The 16,041-nt window shown below is 38.5% G+C and overlaps 2 protein-coding genes across 2 annotated transcripts; both read right to left on the reverse strand.

Moving 5' to 3' along the window:
* Positions 1-5,190: 5,190 nt before the first annotated feature.
* LOC114734255 (E3 ubiquitin-protein ligase PUB24-like) lies at positions 5,191-6,598 on the reverse strand. The gene has a single exon (XM_028921839.1). The coding sequence runs from the start codon at positions 6,444-6,446 to the stop codon at positions 5,223-5,225; it is 1,224 nt and encodes a 407-aa protein (XP_028777672.1). The 5' UTR covers positions 6,447-6,598; the 3' UTR covers positions 5,191-5,222.
* A 5,546-nt stretch (positions 6,599-12,144) lies between these two features.
* Positions 12,145-16,041, reverse strand: LOC114734174 (BEL1-like homeodomain protein 1). Its single transcript, XM_028921725.1, is given in 8 exon segments — positions 12,145-13,260; positions 13,346-13,406; positions 13,499-13,872; positions 14,096-14,668; positions 14,671-14,927; positions 15,093-15,181; positions 15,543-15,598; positions 15,775-16,041. Coding segments are annotated over 5 exon segments (2,061 nt in total). The 5' UTR covers positions 14,905-14,927; positions 15,093-15,181; positions 15,543-15,598; positions 15,775-16,041; the 3' UTR covers positions 12,145-12,441.

Below are 16,041 nucleotides of genomic sequence, written 5' to 3' on the forward strand. Positions count from 1 at the left end.
TCGATTAGTGTGGATGACATAGCATATTCACGTGCCTGGAGAAGTCACTGTTACGAAATAGCCATGGAAGTTGAACTGTATAATTAGTTGATTCTGGTTTAAGGGAGACAAGTATATTCACTGAAGCAAGGAGATTATAGGTTCTATTTGCGTAATCCTAACTAAAAACTACTGGTTTAATCCTTTTCAAAATAAAATAGCAGCAACTTTTCATATAAATAAGAAATACAGTTAAGATTGGTTGGTATTTTAAAAATACTAAAATTATATCTTCAATGAAATTGATTAATTAAAAATATTAATGTTCAAATTTATATAATATTGACTCTACTAATAAAAAAAATACTTGTAAATAAATAAATAAAAGGCGGTGATCTATTTCATAAGAAGTTCAAGCTACGCGTTAGGTTATTGGCATAATTCTGGTGAAAAGAAAAAAAGAAAAAAGGTTATTGGCATAATAAAAAATGAGTTGACGTCTCGGTTCAAATTCTCTGTTCAAAGTTTTTTTTTGGGGGGGGGGGATAAAAAATTATGATCTTTTTTTTTTTTTGACGGTCTCACGCTGGCCAAACTTTTTCCCCGCATACTACCATGGGGTGATTCTTCATTCTTGGACTTGATTGAAAAATTAAAGCTAATATTAAAACACATATATGATATTACCTCCACCTCTTAATATAAAAGCTAGTTTATCTTTTAATTTGATTATAACTGTAAGACCTCAATTTATTTTGTCTCTTATGTTTATTATTATTTTTTCTAAAGTAATTCTTGTAATAATTATATATGTTAAAAGTTTTATTAAATGATAGTTCTGGTTAATACACATGATTACAAAATACATTTTAGAAAACTCAACATGTATTTATTACAAATAATTAACTTAACAAACTAGTTCTTTGATCTATTTAAGAATCAGAAGTAATATTAAATTTTGAATAATCCGGCCAGCAGTGGCATTATGCTGGGCGCCTGTAGTGGGGGCCGGGTTTACCAAGTCAACCGTCCTGCCAACGGTAACATGAAGATCCATGTGACAATTACGTCACAAATTAAGTTGACTTGCTTTATATGCCATTGATTGTGTGCAGAGCAACTTGCATTAGGCTGCCCCCAACAATTACATTTACATGTATATCGTGTAAAACACAGAGGAAAATATTATTTGTTTATTAATTCGAAATTCGAAAAACAACCACAGATACATTAACCAGATAATTTCCTCAAACTTTATTTGTTTAATTTAGATTAGTCGACGGTGCCAAATAACAGATGATAATTAAAAAATGGTTACTATAACAGTGATGGATCACAATGAAGGAAAAGTATCCAAAGGCGTACAATATGGAGCGATTCAAAATTGTTTTAAGGAGAGAGACTCACGAAATTTTTTTACTTTGAACGGTAAACCACAGAACAACCCAAAGAACCGGTAACAAAAGAAGGTCCACGCACGAGGTCAAAAGCTACCCCACGATAAATAAAATTCTGGAGCAGTTATTTTATTATATTTTTAAAGTGTTTCATCCATATACTTTGACCGTTTAATTAATTAAAGCCCCGCAGAAAGACTACATCAACTTTAATTTCTGGTTAACTAGAAGAGTAGTTTTATGTAATTTGATTTTTATTGCTGGGAATGGTAGTTTGATTTTTTAATTAAGTACTTAGATAACAGTCTACTCACAAGTCACAATTGTAACAAAAGACCGAAAAAAGAAGGTCGCTGCATTTTTGTAACATGTCATAGTTGTTGAACTAAACTCATGTCACCATATCAAATAAGTTAACTTAGTTTTCGACGCTTGGTTATTTTTTCCAATCAAGATTAAGTACCTCTCTTTTTTTTCGCTACAAAACAAAAACGCCGAAAGACTTGGCAATCAATGTCCAAGTCGATGAACTGCAACAGGAACGCCGGAGGTTGACTGAAAAACACGGCACCGCTTGCAATGTTCAAGCCTTCTTTTGCGAGCGCATCCGCAGCTTAATTAACCTCTCTATTACACCACTCTATTTTGACCGAGCAGTCGCTGCACAGCAGGTCCCAAATCTGACGAAGAATGTCTGCTTCACCATGGTCCTCAGACCACCCAGTCGTGACTGTTTGAACGAACTCCCAGCAATCTGTTTCTATGATCACCCTACGCCATTGTAGTTCCCAAGCTCTCTTGAGGCCCCAAAGCACTGCCCACATTTCTGCATGCAGACTAGATCCTCGACCTATATGGAACATGAAACCATCTAAAACAGTCCCCTCGTGATCTCGTGCTACGCCCTCCGCACGCTGTAAGCCTATTTTCTCTAGTGCATGCTCCATCCACATTAATTTTGACATATATCTCTTTAAGTTTTACTTAAACATGAGGGTACGTGTCCTATGCGTGAATTTATTTTATTGAATGAATGGTTTTGGGGGTGGGGGGGAACTCAATTTCCAACGTTCCACTAGCAAAAAAATATTTCAGTTTTGCGGATTTGAAATGGGTCATTACTCCTTACTTCAAACATCTTAAGGGCAAAAAAATAGATCTTAAGAAGAACTCGTCATAAACTCGTGAGCCTCTATACGGTGGGTATGGTCTAAGTTGGTTCCAAGGAAAAACTGTACCGTAGGCTTAATATGATCATGGTTTGATAAAATAAAATAAAAAGGCTTAATATGAATGATCATGGTGATTATTTTATGCCATTATTAATTATAATTTAATATCAGAATAGTCCGACATTTCAGTCAAATATCCAGGCCCCTCAATAACTTGACCCTGATATTATGAATTTTGACATTAGGATTTTAAAATTTAATGCCCGTATTGTAAAATTTAACAAACATAACCCAAAGTCAGCAATGATATTTCCAAAGCAGCATCACTGTCATGTTTTTCAATACGAATGTTAAACTCCGTTATATGAATATCAAATTGTAGAATAAAAACAATTACTTATATATATATAGTAGTTCTTAACTGGAGAATAGTTATAACAGTTAACAGTTAATCCTCTCAAGTCTCAACAACAACGCCATCCACCACCCTTAGATGAGATCTGAGCTCATGTGCAAGCGTGTGTTTAATTACATTAAATTAGGGGGAAAAAAACGGTTATGGCAAATAGTCATGATTAGCCTCCAAAAGAAAGGATCATGCAACAATGATGTTCCAGCCTGAAATACCTTTTCTTTTATTAAAAAAATCTGTAAATACTACTCTACATCACAATAAAAAGATAAACGGAAATTCTTTAAAGAAACTAAATGAAATGCTCTTTTACAGTTGAGAGATCACAGGTTTGTTTCCGTTACAACATTGCAAATACACATACATACATACATATTCTCTGGCCAAAAAAAAAAAAAAATACATACATACATATATATATAGAGAGAGAGAGATCATGGGCCCATGCAACTGTTTGCCAGAGCCATTAACACGTCACACGTATGAAGCCGCACATAGGCAAAGCAATAACAGACATTAAATGACCAGTCCACTAGTAAATTGTCCCAACCATAAAAGCCCATTTAGCATAAACAGCGGCCTGTTATTACTCTGACAGTCTGACGTCTTTCATTAACACATACTACTACTTTTTGTCCTAATTATAAAATCCCCTTTGTAATTCATAATATCTTTTTACAATATTTGATGCGTTTTATTAATAGAAATATACCCCAGAGAAAAAAACACTTCGAAATTTCTCGCACTCATACAGTTTCATGAAAGTTTTTTTTTTTTTTTTAACTATATTAAGCGAGTTTGAACTCTTAATCTATACCCACCGGTGTCCTCATCGTTTCCACCTACTATCATGTAGCTAACTAAATCATTTAATTTTAAAATTTGGACACACACACACATTGATGCAACATAACATCAATGGCTTGATTTACATATTGATATTTTTTAACGATTAATATATTCTATTTTGAGAAGCATGTGGCGCATAAAAAAAAGTTATGTAATTTAATTCGATTTACATAGTATATTGTAAAAATAATTTTAAAATTATGGTTTGGTCTTTAATTTAAAAGCATTTTTATATTGAATACGGACACTAGCTGATCTCTATCTCCTGTGGCAAGCAAGCCGACGTGTATATTAGTAGGATTTCAATTTATATATGATGTATCTATAAAAAAAATCAAGTCAATATTTGACCGTGTAATTAAATAATATAACTAACAATGAAATCTATATTCATCAGGCTCCATACGCATGCATAATAATAAAACCCTATGACTGCTTTCTCTTCGGCGCCGAAAATACAGAAGAAACAAAACTAAGAACAAGAATCACGGCATCTTATGTGTTACTGCCTTGATATAAAATTTATATTTTGATTATCTAAAGAAAAAATCTCTTATAAACGATTTATCTTACATATGTATATAATTAACTATACACATCCATGTTTTGAAGGATATAACATGATCTGGGATCAATAGTGCTAGATAGAGCTATTAAATTGAAGACTAAAGGACAAGATGTAAATTCTGAGTTTTTGAGCTGAGTATAAAAAAGTACTCATCTGATTCTCAGAGGATCTAATTGAAGAGTTGCTATTGATCTTATATGTAAGATCTATTTTACATATTTATTTCAAATTAATCTCATTGTCATTCTCCTAATAATAATCAAGTAAGAGAAGAAAAAAACTTTAAAAATATGCTTATGATGGTTTAGAAAAAATATATTATAGTAACTAATTTAACTAATATTTTTAATTCATTCAAATTAGTTAATTAGATCTTGTATTGAATAATCACGGAGGAATATAATAGTTGTGCATAAATGATGGTGATCACTCTCTTTGTCTCCAACTCTCCGTGCTTTAATTTTCGGAGGTTTTGCACACAAGAAAGCTCTGTAGATATGATATACTCCTCCGGTCTTTATTATAAGACCTAATTTGACTTTTTATTTAGTCCTAATTATAAGACCCAATCCATTTTCTCTTTTAGATTTATGCATTTTTTTCCAAGATAATCCTTCTAATAATGATAGTTTTAGCCAATATACTTAATTAGCAAGAATATTTTAGGAATAACAACACTTATTTATTATAAATAACCAACTTAACTTACTTCCTTAATCTCCTCAAATAAGTCAATTGGGTCTTATAATTAGGACCGGAGGAGTAGTTAATTTACGATTAAAAATTGAAAATCTTGAATCACTTGGCTCGAAATTGAAGGCATTATTAATAGTTTCATTGTATATTCATCTGGGCAAACTTGCGTTAAAAGATGCAGGAAAGCAAGGGGAGTTCTTCCAAACCTCAGAATGCGATTTGAGTATCTCCATTGCCTTTTCTTTTAGATACGAAGGATGATCGGCCTGAAGCAACATGCAAAGTTTTGACAAAGTCCCAAGCTGGACCATCTCTTGGATTACTATTTGCGAGGCACATGACTTTGATACCAGTGACAGCACAAATATGGCTCTTTCATCGGCCGTCGGCGAGACCTTCAATATTCTCTCCGTCAACACCGCAATGCCGCCTCTGTGGCTCACGAACTGTGCTCTCCCACTCGCACAAGAACAAAGATGAAACTGTATTCCTAATATGAGCTCCGTCGTTCTCTTCTCCGGCGTCCCCAGTTCAATCTCAATTAACTCATGAACTGCACCAGCCTCCACCATCAGCTGGCGATTTCTTGCCCACGGACAAGCTTCTAAAAGAACTTTCAGGCCAGCGTTCATCCCTTGTAGGGTTATTCCATTTCGTAGGACTCGCATGACTGTTTTAAAGAACTCAGGTTTCAGCCTCTCCATAACGCCGGAGCTGGCCTTCTGGATGATCGTTTTGAGCACCGTAATCGCGTGGGACTTGAGAGTCACAGAGTTCTCCATTATTTCACAGCCTAAAACCCACGTGACAGAATACAATACCTGGTCATTTTGCTGCAGAAGCAGCTTGATTTCTTCCGGCGGAACTTTAACAAACTGCAACAAACTGAGAGCCTCTTCGAGGCCCTCGCGGATCCGTCGTTTCTGGAAACAATCCAAAACGAACATGACCATGGCTTTGGGAACACCAGCCTCCGCCAAACACTTCTTATTCCTCTCGTTCTCGGCGGCGAGCAGTTCTAACTGTCTGAGAGCCTTGAGATACAAATGAGGGCTGCGAAGGTGGGAGAGGATCTTGAGGACCTGAAATTTGTCGAGGGGAGGCTTGGGTGTGGGGATGCGATCGACGCCGAGGGAGGCATTCTGAGAGCACCAAGCCTGGATGAGGCGGCGAAGGGTGTGGTTGGGGGTCAGGTCAGAGTCTAACGGCAGAGTCTGTTTGGTGACAGGGCATGTTGTGTTCTTGGCGGTGAAGAGCCAGCGTTCGATGCTTTCACGATCGTAAGTGATGCCTGTAACGGCAGTAACGGGATCTTTCATGATTTGGAGGGATATGGGGCAAATGAAATACTCAGGAATCTCAACTTGATCCATGTCCCTATATCAAAAGTGAATGAATGAAACCAAGAACTAGTTAAAGCGTGATCAGTTATGACGAGAAGGAGGGTGGAGGGATATATGAGAAGGAAGCTAAGGAGGTTGGGTGTGAAATGAAGAAGGAGAAGTAGTAGTAAGAGAATGCGGCTATTTGACAAACTAATGAGGGAGACAGACATAAAGAACAAGGTTATAGTGTTGGAGAAGAGAGGAGAGATATAAAGAATATATAAAAGTGACGTGCAAGAATTCAAGAGGTCGTCGATCCAGAATGCTCTACGCTCCAAGGTAGGGACCGTTCGGCGGTCAAAGTAAGAGAAAAAGCCTACTTTGAGGCACACGGAATTGTAGGGTAGTTTTGTTTATGTCGACCCATACACAGCGACACTTTCATCTTCTTGGCTCTTCCAATGGGACAAGTGAAGTAGTGGGAACAATGACCTCCCAGGCTTCTACAGTATCCTTAATTAAGCCCATTTAATATTATTTGTAATTGTAACTTTAGAGTGTGTGTGTGTGTGTGTGCCGTCAAACTCCGCTCTCCATAAATGGTTTTGTGTTGAACGTTTTGATCAGCACTATATATTTGTGTGGTGTGGATATGTTTTTGGAGAATCTGGTCACATGCATTGTTTAAGTTGTTACCACGCAAGACTTCATTTTCTCATGTTATTATTCCGATCTACATACAGATTAGAATACCTGTGTATCACATTTCAGGGACCTTTGTTATGTATATTATTCCCAATTGTTTGACGCACCATGTGTACACAACTTTGATTTTCTCTCTGCCGCTTACCCCCTCGACTGTATTTAAATTATTGACAAATAACCAGACAGCATCTTTTTCCCTTTTTCCTTTCTGACTAATTAATTAATCTCCTGTTTCTCGTAGTTACAATTTTTAATAAGAAAATACTACCTCGGGTCCTAATTATAAGATCTCATTTATAGTCCACAAACAATGTCTTATAATTAGAACCGGAGATAGTAATTAATTATTGGCACATCTGATCCCGCGGATAGCAGTCATGAAATTACTTTCTACGGATTCTCAGCCTCAGTTTTGTGGAAGATACATAACGAGATCACAATCTTCTCTGCAGAATGTCTCGCTACTCTCTCTAGTATATAATGCTAATTAAACGCGTTGTACTCTTTTGAAAACAAAATGTTGACATATACAACTGATCCAACACAGTACGATAACATTTATGCCTTAGTAGAGTGAGCATGCATGGTCGATATATATCTAATCTGTGTGTTATTGTGAAAGCAAACTGTCACATATTGAAAAAGAGTTTCCAAGATGAGAGGTGCTTCAATTAATATATATTTGATAGTGGGAATTCAAAAGGGAGGGGCAATTATTATAGACATCATAGAGGGCAATAATTTACTGCCTGTATAGCGAACAAGACAGGCAGAGCAGAGCTATGGATGGGAAAAGAACTAAGAACTAGGAACAAGAGACTTATTGAGACAATGTGAATTGTGCTATGTTTTTTTCTTTTTTGAAAATTGATTAATTAACGTGTGTAGTCACGTGAGGAGATGAAATTCCACTTCCAGTCAAAAGGGAAGACCCAAGTAAACGGGCAAGTTTACTCACATCGATTATACGCGCAATCCCACTCGTCATCCTAACCCTTTCTTCCTTTCTTCCTTTCTTTCTTTCTTTGGGTGAAATATCATCCTAACTCTTTCTGATATTCTTTGAACCTGCTTCTACTGCCCAAACCCATACGCTTACTTAATCCCTCTTCAGTTGATTAATCTCCTCCTCCTCCTTCTTCTTGTAGGGTTTGAAACATTAATATTACAATAACATATGCTATTCTCAACTGCCTTATCCGCGTATGCAATTTGTTTTATCTCAGCCGTTATATAAGTTTCTATCTCCGTTTCTAAACATAAGAGCTAGTTGACTAATTTGAATAAATTAAAGAAATAAATTAAATGAGTTATTTAATAAATAAGTGTTGTCTTTCCTAAAATATCTTTACTAATTAAGTTTATTGGTTAGAAATACTATTATTAAAAAGATTATCTTTAAAAAAATAGATAAATACGAAAGATAAAGTGAATTAAAATTTTATATTTAGGACTAAAATAAGAGTCAAATAAAGTCTTATATTAAGGACTAGATGTAGTATTTGAGACAAGAGTGTTCGCTATAAATAATGAGCTTTCCTCTAAATAATATACATGTATAAATGATCATTTACATGTATGTAGTGATTTTGTGTGTGTGTGTGTGTGTGTTTTTTGGCCAACTCTGTGTGCGCGCGCGCATATATATGTTGTTTATTATTTCCAATTTCCCTTCCCACTCTAGTAGGGTCCGAAAATAAATTAACAAACCAGTCATGAGTTGAATATTAATGAAACAAACTAAATGCCGTAATATACACTTAGATTATTGGGGATAACTGTGCGACAAAAAAGCGAGCGAGCGAGCGAGCGAATTGTCAGGAGGTATGATTCCATTTTAAGTAAGTAATAACTGATGATCACATCACAATTCTATGAATAATTACAAATATATATATGAAAGCGACAAATTTAACTATCACGATTACTCATTCGAACTAAAGTATACTAACTTCAACATTCAAACTTTAAAACATCACATTAATTAACCTTTTGAATTATTTTCATAGATATACGCAGGTAGAGAAATGGGGAAAATATTTGCAAAGTGAGATCATGGCGTGCAGGGAGGGATTATGAGATGGATCTAGATCGGCCAACAATGCCGGCTGGTCGTCATTTGAATCCCGTGGCATCGTAATATTCTTCCCATTTGTTTCTTATGATTCGTAATTCCAAGTCAACGTTGTTGTCTGTTTGCAATCGATCCCTCTGCTCATTAATTTGGGAGTCCCCACAACACCCACTTCAAACTCGTCCAATCCTCATCATCGTCGTGACCCTTCCATTACCGGCGACTTCTCTACTCCTAACTTGCTTTTTATAGGTTTCAGTCAACTTTTTGAAAAACATTGAAGCCGGTGCGTTGCTTTGTTATTTGTGCGATCAAAAGGAATGAGTTTGACAATTTAGTGGTCGTCACGTTTCTGATTTTCACGGTCCACCCTCATTATGTTCAACTCTCCATCTCGTAACAAACATGATCCCAATCCATCGTAGAACACATTCGTTTGATTTTAGTCTGATCGAATATATATAAACCTCAGCATCATCGCATGCATGGGTCCGCAATTGATCTGAGTGTCATATTTCATATATGGTCCAAACTGCCTTAATGCTAATTCTACGTCGCATTCTTTTGAAACTTGTCTAAATATTATAATTATGCATACTTTCTATCTATACCTTGAAAACGTAGCTTCAACTTATACGTGTCTTTTTTACTTCTCCTAGTTGGCATCGGAGGTTGAACATGAGCATTTGCTCAATGTTTCTTCTATTTTCATAAATATGCTGGAGGCCTCGCTGTTTAGCAAGATATATGCTGTATACATCTTGGAAAACTGTTATATCAGGGTAGTTGATGAATCTAGCGTTTTGTTTGGCTGGAAAGATAACGGTACCCTGAAATTTTATTAACAGATACTTAACGATGGCAAAAGGACAATCTAATCACAGAAATAATAGAAAAGAACTCAGGCCCACTAATAGAAGAACATTTCAACCCAGAAACAAACACAAAAAGAGCAAAATATTAAATCCATAGATTATAATTACGACCAGGAAACAGATAAATTAATAATAAAAAATGAAACAAAATCTAATTAGATTCTTTATTATTATTTTTTGGATTACCGCATGATTTATACCAATAAGCACCTTTGTTGAGCCCAATATGCTCAGATTAATATGCAACTCTAATTTTAAAGGTTGATTGGGTCTATGGGCCGCTCCTATGCAGTTAGACATCATCACACAAGGGCGAATTTTCTGTTGTGGGCCTGAGCCCAATATCCTTGTCATCCGCTTGTGTTATTGGGAGAAAGACAAAAAAGAGCATGCCGTTGTGCTCGGTGTGTTAAAATGATGGGTGTTACCAACGAAGGTTAGTCCAAATGGTAAGCGATTTGGTACCGCTTAAGCGAGGTCTCGAGTTCGAGCCTCAACGTATGCAGAAATCCCCGTTAGGAGACTCACCCACCATAACCAGGTGCGCAACACGGGTCGGATCCATATGTAGTCGAAGCAAAGTTCTGATGAACTAGGTTGGCAAAAAAAAAAAAATGATGGGTGTTTACGTCGTGGAGTACCGTAAAACTCAGCTCCCGGACTAACCCACTAGGAGACATTCAGATGAATTACAGTACTCACAATTCACTATTCTAAGTGAGCACTGAAAGAGAGAAATTGCAGATTATATAGCATTTCTGATCGACTGAATGATTAGGAGTTCGGAATTGAATGTGTTTTGTATTCAGACCCGACAGGAATATTTGAAGCATGGTGTTACTCGTACCAAGTTGCAAAGAGACGACTACATCGTTTCTGGGCGACGCCATTGATGTATGTTTGACCTGTTGGATCTCGCAATTGTCCTAGTTTTGTTAATTCGTCTGGGCTGTTCTATCTATTTGAGACTGCGTCAAAGGCTTACCACCGGTCTATTAAACCCAAAAAAAACGTCAGGACCCAGTTCTGTTATTAAATTAATGAAATGAAATGACCAATGCACATTAGGAGGCCAAAGTCAATAAAGGTGTTAAAAAAAGAGGCACACGGTTTGACTTTTGTCCGTAAATTAAGTCACCACGTTTATGCAGGAGATAATTATGGTATTTTATTGTATTAAGTAACAGCAATTATTATACCATTAAACCCCCATACGCTTTAGCCGAAGCAGAAATCTTTGAATAAGGGAAGCTTGCTTGTGCTTATCCTTTATGCAAGATCATTATCCTTTACATCATTAGTTAACTCCAATTTGAACTTTGTCCTGTTCTGTCCTGCCCCCGGCCCGTATCAGAATCGGACGCGGTATATGCTAATCAAACAACTAGAGCTACGCAGGATCATGGATATCTACGCGTGCTCGTGTATTCGTGTTTTGTCTTGTTTTGTTTTTTTCGCAGCATGTAGTTTATATGCAGATTGCTTTAGGACTAGTTATATATGTGTTCTTGTTCATGATTAAAGTGAGTGATACTTTTTTTTGGGGGGGGGGGGGATTCCTCATAATTGGCAGCTCGGATGTTCATATTGGATTTAGAAGGCTTCTGGCCAGGGACTCGCGCCTGAGATGAGGGGACAACCAAAGTGTCCCTAGACTTTTAAAGGGTCTTTGTTGACTTTATTGCTTATTAGTACAGGCAAGTAAAGACTAGACCGAAAAAAGAGATACGAGTGCTTACTACTTACCGATGGATTACGTCAATTTATGCTCATAATTTTATTGTTATTATTTAAATATTCAGTGACACTAGTACTTAGAAAGCTAAGAACGCTGTATCCTTCTGAGGAGTCAATCCTAATTGCACTGACTATATTCTATCCTTACATCTAGTAGCTTCAACTTTTGTAATAATAATCACAATCATCTTGCAACTAACATATGGTCGCACCTCCGCGCCTCTGTAACTTCTAATTCTTCTTCTGAACGATCACTGGTTCGTTTCGCGTGGAATGGTTTTATAGGAGGCCAGTTTTAACGTTCACTTGGCAATTCTTCAACGCAGTAAAAGGTAATCAGTAATCACAACACATGTACCACCCAACCAAAATATATTTGAAATTTTCCCAAATAAAAACTTTATGACATGACCAACCCATCTATCCCATCTTCAAAGCTTACAAAAATAATATACAAATCCTCAACCATATAATCTCAAATCCTAAGCTAGCCTAGCCATCTTAGAACTCAAATGGTTTTTGCAGGGTATAAACTATAAACCTATACTAATATAAATTTCCTCCTTTCTTTACAATGCCATGGATTCTTCGCTATCCCCCCACCCTAGCATACTATGAGAAACCCAGTCTCTTTGTTTAATTAATGTCTTATTCAAGCCACGAAGTCTGGCAACAATTGGGCAGCAAACTTCTTGGGGTTCTGCATATTGATATTCTCAAATGCAGCCGAAGAGAGAGGAGTTGAAGTGTTTATGCCGCCAAACTCGTTTGGTTCACCCAGCTCCATCCTTCTTCCAAGTTGAATGCTCTGGTTTGGAAGAAATGTTTGATGCGTCGCTGCCGATAATGAGTCACAGTGGGGAAGACCAAGGGTGAGGGAAACCCCATTATTACCTGAGAACCTTGTTGTGAATTGCTCTGCCTCAAACCTATCAATTTCTGTAATTGGGTACTGCCCAAATCCTCCAATGAAGTTCGTCTGATTTCCCATGAAAGAGTACCCATCTCTGCTCTGCCTCTCATCCCCAAATTTCATGGAGATTTGGCCATTCCCTGCATCATCGGGCTTCATATCAACGTTAATTGGGGACTGCAGAATCTCATGGTTCCTTGGTTTCTTGGGACTCGGTTGTGCGATCCCATCTAGCTCTGAAGTCCCCATGAAGCTGAACGCTGGGTGGTTTCTGGCATTTGCTCCAACTGGTGATGTCGATGGCGTAGACACTGATACTGTTGGAGTGTTGGGGTTTGTGGAAACGTCTTGTTTGAAATTGAAGCTTCTGGGTTCAGTGGCAGAGGCAGGAGATTTCTCTTGTGGGGCTGCTGAAGATTTAATGCCAGGATCTTCACTACTCTTGCTTGATTTCTCCTCCCCACCGTTCTGTTCCTGCTCCTTCATCTCCTCCAAGTACATCTCTTCCACCATCGGCTTCCACAATCGGACTCGCGCATTTATGAACCAATTCGAGACCTGTATCATTGCAAACTTGGTTAACAGGATCAATACTATAATTAAGAGACAAAAATTGACCAAAACAGCCAAGACTATTAAGTACCTGGCCCCTGGTGAGCCCTGTTTGTTTTGCAAGCATTTGTTTGTCTGAATCCTTGGGGTAACTGAAATCAAACAACCCAGAGGCATCAAGAAAGAGTTGAGAAAAAGCAGAATCTTCGATTGGGAAGTTGAAGTTAGAATTTGAGATGCTTACGGGTGGAGGAAGTGCTCGAAGAGCCAAGCGCGAAGAACAGAAACAGATCTTTCAGGCAATCCTCTCTGGGGTCTCCAAGCATTGTGCTGGATCATTCCCAACTGTTGGAGGGCTCGCTGTTGGCGTAGATGATGGTCCACGTATTTAAGCCTCGAGCCTTCCATTTTTGTACCGAAGCAATCTTCCTCTCCTAAGCTCTTGTTGGCAGCTCGAATTTGGCCCATTATTGCATCTTTCAAACACCGAAACTGCTTCGAGATCGTTTGTAGTGCTAGTGCTGTGTATGTTCTTGCCGAACCAATCCCTGCAGCTTGTTCAAATGAAGAACTAACCATCTGCATCTGATGGTGATACTGTCTGTACCTCTGCTCCACCTTCAAGTAGCAGCAAAAAAGGATTAATTTTGAATCAAATATAAGAGTGTAATGTAGACAATTACATATATATATATATATTTATAGATCCATTAATAAACTTTGATTACTACTTGAGTCAAAAGTTTTTCATTTCTTTAATTAAACATCCCAAATCCTGGCTTCGTTAGAAAATCTCAAAATTTTAACTTAAAAAAAAAAAAAAAAACTTGCGGTGACATACCTCGTCAAGCATGCTGATCAACTTCGCCTTCTTCATCTGAATATCTTGTTTGTCCGCAGTGGTGAGCTCAGAGCTGGGCTTGGCGCTTCCCTCTCCGCCAGCTGAACCATCTCCACTCGCCGCCGTGGAAGAATCTTTATTCGCCTTTGTCTGGCTGCGACTTTTCTTAGCCATTTCGCTCTTTATCCCATCGTTGACGTTCACGACCTCGTCTAGCAGTTCCTGAGCTGCCTTCAAGTACTTAGAGCCCTGAAGCACGCTCTGAATCCCTGAAACGCCATTAGTAACTCCGGAAGCCGAAGACGGTGACCCACCTGACGCACGCACATCATCCCCTGACATAGTTGGCGCCTGACCCTGTGATACGTCACGATCGACCCGGAAAGACCCCATCCCTGCCTGCTGAGAGGAAAGGCTGAGGGACAGACCCCGTTGAGAGCGTGGGGTATCACTCGCCGCCGCGTTGGAGTTGACTGTACTCCAGAGGTTGTACTGCATGCGGGGCACGAATCCATGCAGAGCAGAGACATCGTGATGGGGATGCATGGAGTGGTGCGTGGGGTCGTGGGAGGAGCAGCGGGGAGAGGGATGCCGACGAATTGTTGGGTGTGAGAGGGCGGCGCGTGTTGTAGGGTTTGGGAAGGGAGCGAGTTGTTGGCAGAATTGAGGAAGACAAGGTTTCCGGGATGCGATGGTTGCGGCGGAGGTGTGTCGGAGTACTGGATGTAGCCTGGGTTCATGAGTACAAGAGTTTGAAGACCGCCGTCGGGTGCTTGGATTTCTGAATTACCATGGAAGTACGTCGCCATCGATCTGTTTACTCGTTAGTTCGCTGGAAACAGAGCACGTCAGTTAGGTTCTCAAACTCGACCTCCTTCAACCAAAACGAACCTCACAAACCCATGAATCGTCTCCCTCATCTCATCTCTCTACCTCTCTTCTTTTGGAGACACAGCATGCACATCTAAAATTAAATTGAAGACCATGTATAATCTACCTTTAATCTTGTGAATTACTCCATCAAACACGAGCGGGATTATCGCCGCTTAATATCACTGTGACAGAGTCGGTCTTCTCAAATGAGTCCTGAGAAACAATAAACAGTCAAGGCTCGGGAAGAATAAGTGATATGGATTCTCCTCGAAAGCATGTAAAGATCCAAAGGGTCATGAACTCAGATGTTCGAAATTTATAAAATTCTTATTCATGTGTTTCAAAGTTGCAGAAGAGCTTTATGGTGTTAGGTTGAGGGTCATCGCGGTGTTTCCAAGAAGTTGGAGAAAAGCAAGAGATCGAAAGGGAGGGAAGTAAAGAGGGAGGGTTGAAGAAGGGAGAAGGAGATATAGGGTAAGAAGAGGGTAGGAGGAGGACAGAGAGAAGAGAGAAGGAAAAGGAGAGGAATTGATTATTTATATGAGTTAATGATAAGGAAGAGGTAGAGTAGTACCTGGTGGGATGGAAATAAGAGATAGAGAGCGCACGTGCTTCATCATCGTCCCTGCACTGCAAGAGGAAACAAGAATTTGAATTACAATGACCCAAAACCTGAGAGAAAAATGGGTTCTTTCTGAAAGAGAGGGACACAAACACCAGCACATAGACTCACCACTAAAAGCAATACAGTTATGGCTAGCATACATGAAAACAAAGCAGCAGAAATAGATGGATCAAAACCCAACCTCTTTCTCCCTCTCTGTTCGCGTGCGTGTGTGTGTGTATATGCTCTGTCTGTCTATCTATCTCTGTTTGGGATTGTATCGGTCCCTTCAGTCACAAAGGGGAAAGCTCACTGTCAGACTCAAATCTCTGCAACTCCAACCCCAGCTGAAAAGCGGAAAAAAGAGCTGAAGAGAGAGATGGGCTTAAAAAGACTTGGGAGAAAGATACCCATCTTTATTCAGCTCGTTATCCACTCACTCTCCACGCCAAAAATTACGGTTTTCTTT

The sequence above is a fragment of the Neltuma alba genome, unplaced genomic scaffold (genome assembly GCF_004799145.2).
Source record: "Neltuma alba isolate B1F8T4 unplaced genomic scaffold, ASM479914v2 tig00013081_pilon, whole genome shotgun sequence".
Taxonomy (NCBI): Eukaryota; Viridiplantae; Streptophyta; class Magnoliopsida; order Fabales; family Fabaceae; genus Neltuma; species Neltuma alba.